This window comes from Pangasianodon hypophthalmus, chromosome 25 (genome assembly GCF_027358585.1).
Source record: "Pangasianodon hypophthalmus isolate fPanHyp1 chromosome 25, fPanHyp1.pri, whole genome shotgun sequence".
In the NCBI taxonomy this organism is placed as follows: Eukaryota; Metazoa; Chordata; class Actinopteri; order Siluriformes; family Pangasiidae; genus Pangasianodon; species Pangasianodon hypophthalmus.
The window spans coordinates 2,279,546-2,289,165 of NC_069734.1; the positions used below are offsets into that span (position 1 = coordinate 2,279,546).

Consider the following 9,620-nt stretch of genomic DNA (forward strand, 5'->3'; position numbering starts at 1 on the left):
CATTCGGAGTTGAGCTCGCAGATCTTTCCATCTCAACGGGCCGTTCCGACTGCACGGCTCTGTGGGCGAGAGAGGAAACGAAAGGATGAAGGACACGCTCTAGTGGCGGTTATAGACTATTATAAATGGTGGGGAGGGCCAGGATGGGCCAGGGGTACCACTGGGGGGGCCTCTAATACTACAGCTTTAATGTATTTCATACAAAATCGCAATTTTCTAGAGAAAAAGAAACTAAAATTTTGAGACACGAAGTATTACACAAAATGTAACCTGTAGCACGTACCATAAAGTACATACCATGTATTTTAATGTCTGTAAGTCTGTTTATTTATAAATTTTTATTAAACTAAAAAGGGTTACACTTTACATTAAGGTTCCTTTATCTACCATAATTACTTACTAACATAATTAATAATTAATCTTCAGCATAAAATAAACCATAATTAATGTTAACAAAGTAACAAAGTAAGCTAACACATAAATTACGTATTAAATGATAAACAGGCACATAAACGAGCAAAAAAATATATAAATATATATTTAAAATATATAATATATAAATATTCGCGCCATTTTGCTAATGTTGTAAATATTTTAATACAGTAATATTTAATATTTTTAAAAAAACAGTCTCAGTTCTTAATTTTACCAAATAATATCCACATTTAAACATTTATTAAGGTGTTGGTCATCATGGGTGTAGTTTTATTTGTTGGTGATAAATGCATGCGTTGATTATTTGGTTTATTTTGTTTATTATATATATTAAATAAAATACCTGAACTGAAATGAGTGTTAGTTATTTTGTCTATGGTGTATTAATGCTGTAGTTTGTGGTTTGTTCATTTAAGGGGATCTTAATGTAAAGTGTTACAGTAAAAAGAGTTTAATACTAAAAATATTTGGAAAAAATATATATATAAATGATAAACTTTGAAAGTTTTTGGTAGTCTTTGGAAAGACTAAGCTAACATTTTCCTAAACAGTGATGCTATTAGACCATTAGCTAATGGTAACCAGCTAGCTGACATTAGCTAACCTGACAGGATTTTGATTTAGTTATCTATTCATTCATTCAATAATTGAAAACTTTAATATAAAGTTTAAAAAATAAATATTATTTTATTTTGGTGAGGATTTGTAGTGGATTCTGAGTCTATTCCCATTTAGCAAACTACATAGTTGGAAAGCTAGCTAAAGATTATGTTAAATATAGCTAAAATACACTTAAAATTCATCTAGAGCTCATCTAGATATAAATAGTTAGCTTTTTAATTATTTTAGAAAGGCAGAGAGACCGAATAATCCGAACAACTTCCTCACCACAGTAATCTTCGAGGGTTTTTAATCTTTGAGGTAAAAGATTTGGTGTTCGCAAACGAGTCGAATCTTTGAGTCGAGTTTCGTAGACGGATCTTTGAATCAGTGTATTGTTTTAATAGGTGAAGGTTGGGAACCGACTCGCAGATCTGAAGAACCGTTTTGATGATTCGGCAACTGAAAAATAACGGTCGAAGTGATTTGAATTTTTAAACACTTGAATCGTAATATTGGAGTATGTAACGAAGATGTCTGGATATATGTTTTTATTGTATTGAATTTACAAATCTGACAGATAAATTGACATTTATATTCGAGTGATGTAAGTTCGGTACACTCTTCTTACCTCAGATTTATTTATTTTATCTATTTATTTTTGCGCGCGCGCGAGTGTGTCTGAGGCGCTTTTTATTCCGGCACGAGCGCTTTTAGGCGGGAAAAATAGACCCGCGTGCGTCTAAAAAAATTTTAAAAAATGACCCTTGCTAATTAGGAGAGACAACACACACCCACATACATGCGCATACACACACACCCACATACATGCACATACACACACACACACACGCATACATACATACACACACCCCCATACATGCACATACACACACACACACACCCACATACATACATACATACACACACCCACATACATGCACATACACACACACACACACACGCATACATACATACACACACCCCCATACATGCACATACACACACGCACACACACACGCATACATACATACACACACCCACATACATGCACATACATACACACACCCCCATACATGCACATACACACACGCACACACACACGCACATACATGCACATACACACACGCACACACACACGCATACATACATACACACACCCACATACATGCACATACACACACGCACACACACACGCATACATACATACACACACCCACATACATGCACATACACACACGCACACACACACGCATACATACATACACACACCCACATACATGCACATACACACACGCACACACACACACACGCATACACACATATACATACATACACACAAACACAAACACACACATGCACACATACACACACACAAACGTACACATACATACACGTATACTCACACACATACACAAACACATACACACACGCATACGCACATGCACACATACACACATACTCACACATACATACACATAAAACGCATACACAGACATACACGCATACTCACACACATACACACACACACACGCATGCACACATACACATATACACACACATACACATATACACACATATACATACATACACACAATCTCAAACACACACACCCCTGCCCACATGATGTGTGAGTCAGTTCGTCCCAGCTGAGAATAGACACCATTTTTACCTTGGCTGAGGCAGACAATAATCTCACACACACACACACACACACACACACACACCACCATCATACACACACACTCGCGCGGCTGTGTGTTTTATCAGCGCAAGACAGAGTGTGTCTGGTTCAGGCTCTATCAGTGATCGCACCCAGAGGTTTTATACTGCTGTGAAGTGCGCCATTGTGTGTGTAATGAGTTCTCTGTGTGCGCGTGTGTGTGTGTGTGTGTGTGTGAGTGTGTGTGTGTGTGTGAGAGTGTGTGTGTGTCCCAAGAAGAGCTCTGTGTGCTGTTTTCATGGCTGTTCATGGCAAACACACGCGTCATTATTGCCGTTAAAGCACCATTGAGTTGACTGACAATTTGACCTGCTCACACTGGCACACGTTACAACAAGTGACAATTAAAAGAGCCATTTCTGAGAAAAAAACAAACAAACAAACAGACGTACACAATGTCCCTCTCATCCCAAATGTAGTCGAAGACATTTTCATCCGAGATTTTATTGGGATCTCGTACAGTGTGGCCAAGTAATAATCTTAAAAGCCTGCTGAAATCGCGCAGTCTAAACCCAGCTTAAGAGAAGCTTATTGGAACTAATGCTGCTCGTGTTCATAATGTTTTCACGAAGATTACAAAACTCACTAACTTTTGGAAGGGTTCTGATGCGATTTTGTCATTTCTCAGTATGGCAAAATGATTCATGCTACTAAGATTACACCATGATAAACAAATATTTGTAGCGATGCTAATTGTAATTTAATTAGGTTGTAATTTGGAGCATTTTATTAGAAATCTACCCACATATCTGAGGTAAATGTTGATATTCCGGATGTTTCTGTCTCGTTTTTGCTGCAATTCCAGCTTTTTCATTTTCTGTATTTCCTAAATCTGTGACAATTTACACTTGCTAGCAGCTAAGCTAGCAGCTAGCATTAAGCTAGCTTACTAGTTAGCAACATAAGCGTCATAGCATCCAGTACAAAACCTAAAGTAGCTAATGTTTGGTCAGGTTTCAGCTGAATTAATGGATTTGTGGTAATTTGTACACTGTGTTTTTTTTTTCCACCAAACTGTTTCTTTAAGAAGAGCAGTGTAACAGTTATCAAACATACTGATGTATATATTCTGAACATTGTTGCTGTCGGTTGTGTTGCAGAAAGCAGACGACCGCGAGAAGAGACAGGAAGCTCATCGCTTCCACTTCGACGCCATGTGAAGAACCAGAGTGCATCATGGGAAGAATGAAGGTCCATCATAAGCATTCATCTCAATGGAGAGTTTATTTATTAATTTATTTGATATGTTTTCCCCACTGGATATGATTTATCTGTTCCAGTTGAATGTGATATTGAATGTTGGAGATTTCGGGAAAGTGTGGCCGTTATTCCTCACTTCTGAATTTTTTTTCTCCTTATATTTGTATATGATGGACGTTTACTTGAGCGTTACAACATTACAGGATGTGCTTATCGGTGAAGAGAACAGGGAGTATTGATTTTCATAAAAAGCAAATGAATGTTTCTGTGCCATTTTATTTGTCCTTCCGGCATAAAGTGTTAAATGTATTTCTTTCTCTGCTGGTGCAAAAGGGAAAAAGTGTGTCTCTTGCGCAAAAGAAAAAGACCAGGACCAGTTATGGGAGATTAGTCTTTATTTTTGGTGCTTGTTTTGATGTGCTTTAATAAAATGGCTGCACCAGTCATAGTTATCTGGCTTGCTCTTCAATGCCTATGAATAAAACTGAAAATCTTTCCTGAGCTAATCAAAAAAAAAAAAAAAAAAAACAAAAAAAAACACACATTTTATTCATGCAGTTTGTACTTTCTTGGCTTCCTGTAAGAGCATGTTCCTTTTCCTCTTTGGCAAATGGTCTTCAATCATCTAAGAAATTTGCTTCTTTAGTTTTGCACTCCAGCTAGTCAGTAATGGCACCTTACAGCCACCATTTTAGCATCACCATTCGTACATGAATAGTCTAATAAAACAGCAGATTTTGTAAAGCTCCATATTAAAAAAAGTAAATATGCAAATCAAATTGGAAACATTATCATTTGAAACACTTCAGACATAAAATTCAGCCTTCAGACTTTGGGGAGTAGTGGTAATGTGAGCACTATGATACGAAACTTGAGCCAATGAGGAAAGAAGTTTCCTTTCGTAATGAAAACGGCACACTGGAAGTGCACACTAGGTGTCTGACCCATGACCTTTAATACCCTTTCTCCATTTTTATCAAACATGAAACACATATCAAATACAGAAACCATTGCAGTAAGTTCTGCCATTTTGGAATTGTGCAGATCACATGACAGTCATAAGAAAAGTTCCCTCTTTCTCTTACCTACAACTCATAATGCATAAACTCTGCTTAACAATTTATCCAGTCTGGACAATGGTTTCGTTAAATAAAGATGCAGTTTTTAGTGTTGATAGAAAGGCATAACTGTTTTTTTTTTATTATTATTTTTTATTTTACCCACGTTAGTGTAGACTTGACTTTAGTGCCAATAAGGAAAATTATTTGACTTCAAGATGGAGCTGTGCCTGTTTTTACTTCTGTCTTTTTTGCTTTTCTATTAGTGTCAGAAATAACAAACAAGTTTACAACACTGAATAACTCCACAAAACTGTTTAAGTTGGTGTGAATGTGTGATGATTTAGACATCCAGATTCCACAAAGCTAAACCTGAGGCTATAAGCTTCCATTTCTTCTTAGCTACATTAGCATCAAGGCTTCAGTGCAAAATTTAGAAAGCAAACGTATCTTGGCTATTATGCCATAAGTAAGAATTTGTGTACACTTCATATTTGGCCCAAGTTTTCCTTTAAGAATGGGATTTTTATTAATGCTAGTTTCATGCTCTCCGTTTAAGTAAAGCCAGTCACGTGCACAAATGAGAATATGATGGAATTTTATGCAGAATATTTCCCATCATGCCCTTTGGTCCAAACAGGTGTTCCTTCAGCTTCCACTTACATACATAATAAAACATCAAACAATGCATCATTTTTGGTGGGGAAGTGGCAATAGAAATAGTCAGTGGTGAGATATGGATATGATTTTTGATTGTGTGTGTGTGTGTGTGTGTTTGAAAATTTCCTGTTAATTGATTATTATTAATAGATTTGTTAATAGCTCATAATGTCTAAAATGTCACGTTCCGGTCTTACTTTTAATTCAACTTTCACTTTATTGCTTTATTGAATTACCTGCTGTTTGCTGTGTGGAGGTCATTCCTGACTAATTCAATGTTAGCATTAACACTGGTATTATTGTTTGTATTTTTGGTGATTCTTAATTGTATAATAATCTTTGTACAATGTTGGGTTATGGGTGTGAATTAGATTCACTAATGATGAATTGTTCAGCTTGTGAATGGTTTTCATCATGCTGCATTAGTCAATACTTACAGGTTAATATTATTGACTCTCATTTGGCAAAATAAACATTTTTATTTATGGAGAACTTGCATGATAATAAACTCTAAAGCTGCTGTTGGTTTTCAGGACTAAACATTTCAGGTTCTTTCACAACTTTCAGTCTGTTTGCAGTGTCTGATTCAGAGCAAGTTGATATTATTTACCGGTTTATTATTATTGGTTTGCTTTCACACTGCACTTAATTAAATGAATCAAAAAGCAAAAAAAAAATTGTCTGAGGGGTGTGTAGGGCTGAAAACACCCTCACAAAGCTCTTTCATTCATTTTCATTCATTCATTAGAAATACAGCAACAGAAATCATAGAAATCACAGAAAAGCATGGAGAACACGGAGCCAGCACTTAATAAATGATTAGATAATTATATAAATAACTAGTTTAAAACAATTTGTGTATACAGCAGTCATTTTCACTCTTTTTGTTCGTAGGTCCAAATCTCTAGAATACTAGAGCATAGTGCATTTCTGGAGAGCTACAGCTCTGTCCTTTGGCTCAGTCTGTCCTCGCAGCTCAGTTTAGCAGCTCACACAAAAAATAATGCTGTGTTCTTACCTGCCAAGGTTGGGAACACATCACGATTCCATTCACCCGGACTAAACACTGCGTATGTGGCACCCTTAGGGTGATTTCATATATACAGTATTTTGTCCATTAAATAGATCCCTGGTGCAAACCCTGGAGCTGTAGCACTGCAGAAACCCCATGTGTTGTGGATACCAAGGAAGAAAACAAGTAAAATAAACACTGGACATTACATGCAAAATGTTTTAAAGTAGTTACTTATATATTACCTCAGCAATTTATTGCACTTTGGTTGCTCTGTGTATTTATCAATAATGAATAAAAGAGTTTCAGTAGGATGTTTTCATGTGTAGTGTGAAAGCAAACCAAACCATGTAGCAAATGAACCAAAATTATCAATTTTCGCACTGATTCAGACTCTCAAAACAGATTAATGAGTATGAAAGTGCCCTTTGTGGTTAAAGTGGTCTGTGGCAGTGTTAATGGTGTAAGTGAAACTGGCATCTCTGTGGCCACAACATACTCTGGTATCTTTATGTTTCTAGGTCTATGATATCTATAACACATTTGTTTTGTCTGAACTGTATTGTAATAAAATACTTTAAACTGGATTATCTTTAATATTGAGAGTCATTAAATGTACATGGATTCAACACTGGAAAATAAACATTACCAAACATTCACTATCCTGACACTGGCTCTTGTAAACTGCTAATCTATCTATTAAAAAATTGCTTTACTTCTAGTATGACAGACTTTCATTCCAAATGATATTAAAAGAGGTGTATCTGTTTAATCCTTATGTAACTGACCACATTTTCTCCAGGAATCTTTCCAGAAAGGATGGGCACTGATCCAAACCACTGATCACAATAAATTATTCAGAGAATATTTCTGCTCCTGTTATTTTGCTTTTAAATCAGAACGGAAGCCTATGAAGGGGATGGTGAAAGGAGGACAGTCACACCAGCTGTCGGGTCATTCCCTAGTGAAATGCTGAAAAACAAGCACTTTGTAGAGACCAAAGTAGCTCCTAAAATTTTTGTGGTGTTTATACTTTGAATGGAAAAATAATGACAGTAATTTAAATTTCACCTGTAAACATAGGTCAAGTTCAAGTACAAAACATATTAAAGCACAGTGGTACAGTGGGTAGTGTTGTTGCTTGACTGTTCCAGGGCCCCCAATTCAATCCTGAGCTCAGATTTCTTTCTTTATGGAATTTCCCTTTCTCTTGTGTCCATGTGGGTTTCCTCTAGGTTCTCTGTTTTTCTCCCACCTTCCAAAAACATGCCAGTCAGTGGGTTGGTGAGGCTAAATTTCCCCTTGGTGTGATTGAGAGTGTAAATGTGTGTATGGTACCCTATGATCGACTGGTGTACCATCCAGTGTATATTCAGGCCTCAGGCCCAGTGTTCCCGGGATAGACTCTGGACCAGGATAAAGAGGTAAGTGAGGACGTATGAATGTCTCAAGCGTCCCTGTTATGATCTGCTTTCTAAGACTCTTCTTTAGGATATTTCTTTGTGATGTTCTATCAGATTTATTTATTACTTGTTAGCATGAATTCTCTCTGAAAACTCTTTTCATGGATTCAGCATTGGGGATATATCTATTGTCATGAAATGATTCATTCTATCAGGTGTGTTTGAGCAGGAAAATAATACAATTGTGCTTCAATCCAAACATTCAAGACCAGAGAATAATAAACTTGGTATAAAAATATAAATGCTTACCTTTAATAGTTGTGTAGACAGTTAATCTCAAATATCTTCCTCTCTTTCTGTCACCATTTTAATGTTATAATCATGAACCCTAGCTTGTGTATTATAAGCACAAATTAAATCTATTTTAAATAAGCTGTATTTTAAATAGTATTAAGCTCATGCTTACATCAAGTTACAACTCAGATTGTACATATCATGGAGGTTTAAATGATTAATACTGCATCAAATGGATGATAATAACCACCTTTAAATATCTTTGACTCAGTTTAAAAAAAATAGAAAAGTTTTTATGCCTGTGTTGTCAGGAGACGTGACCCTAAATATCATTATTGTCAGTGGGCGTGGTTTATTATTATCCGAATTGATAAGTAGAGCATCACTGTAATGGAGTGACTGATATTGAACTTGAAACGTGTTTTTATTATAAAATTAATTTGTGGTTAGTCGGCTGTTCAAAAATTGTTCCTTAATCATCAGAAAATAGGGGAGATTTCTGACCAGGGAATAACAGAATATATATATATATATATATATATATATATATATATATATATATATATATATAAAAAGGCTACTGTTATAAGAGCAAAGTAGTGGAGACTCTTCCACAGCCATCTGATGGTTCAGGTTTAAAGCTGTTCCTCCCTCCAGTGGCTGTGCTGGTCTTTACTTAAGAAAAGCCAAATGGGTCATCAATATTGTGAAATTATACCTCAAAGTAAAAAAAAAAAAAAAAGAAAGAAAGAAAAATCTCTTTAAATGTACCTCCTGACCTGTTCCTCACATCATTTGGTCCAGTTTTCAGGTTACAAAAAAATTTGCATAAAAATCTATGGAACTACGTACAGCGCAAACATTTCTGTCAGTAGAAAATATTTTACTGAACCTGTATTTTTCCTCCCATTTTTCACCCCAATTTGGTCACCTGTAGTTCCCACCCACCAGCCAGCTCTCCCCTATCATACAATAGCTACCAACCAGGGACAGTAAAGGCTAACACATGCTTCATTTGATACACATGAAGCAACCAACCACATCTTTTCAAACTGCTGTGTCACAAGGCAGCGTAACGCACTCAGAGCATAGTGCTATCTGCCCTCTTCTGCATACATGAGCTCACGGATGCACACATTTGGCTAGTGTCACTGCGATTGACAGGGGAAAGAGAGTATGCCCCTCCTACCCAATTATGCCCCACACAGCCAATTATGCTCATCCTGATAACTTAC

The 9,620-nt window shown here is 36.3% G+C and overlaps 2 protein-coding genes across 3 annotated transcripts in view; one reads left to right on the forward strand and one right to left on the reverse strand.

The window, feature by feature from the left end:
- itfg1 (integrin alpha FG-GAP repeat containing 1) overlaps positions 1 to 7,347 on the forward strand; it is a 152,463-nt gene extending 145,116 nt beyond the window's left edge. Inside the window, exon 18 of the mRNA XM_053229421.1 lies at positions 3,859 to 7,347. Coding sequence (XP_053085396.1) covers positions 3,859 to 3,918 — 60 coding nt within the window. The 3' untranslated portion in view covers positions 3,919 to 7,347. The remainder of the gene's footprint in view (positions 1 to 3,858) is intronic.
- The window catches only part of LOC117596097 (uncharacterized), a 56,172-nt gene that overhangs the window by 13,816 nt on the left and 32,736 nt on the right, over positions 1 to 9,620 (reverse strand). The window lies entirely within an intron of this gene.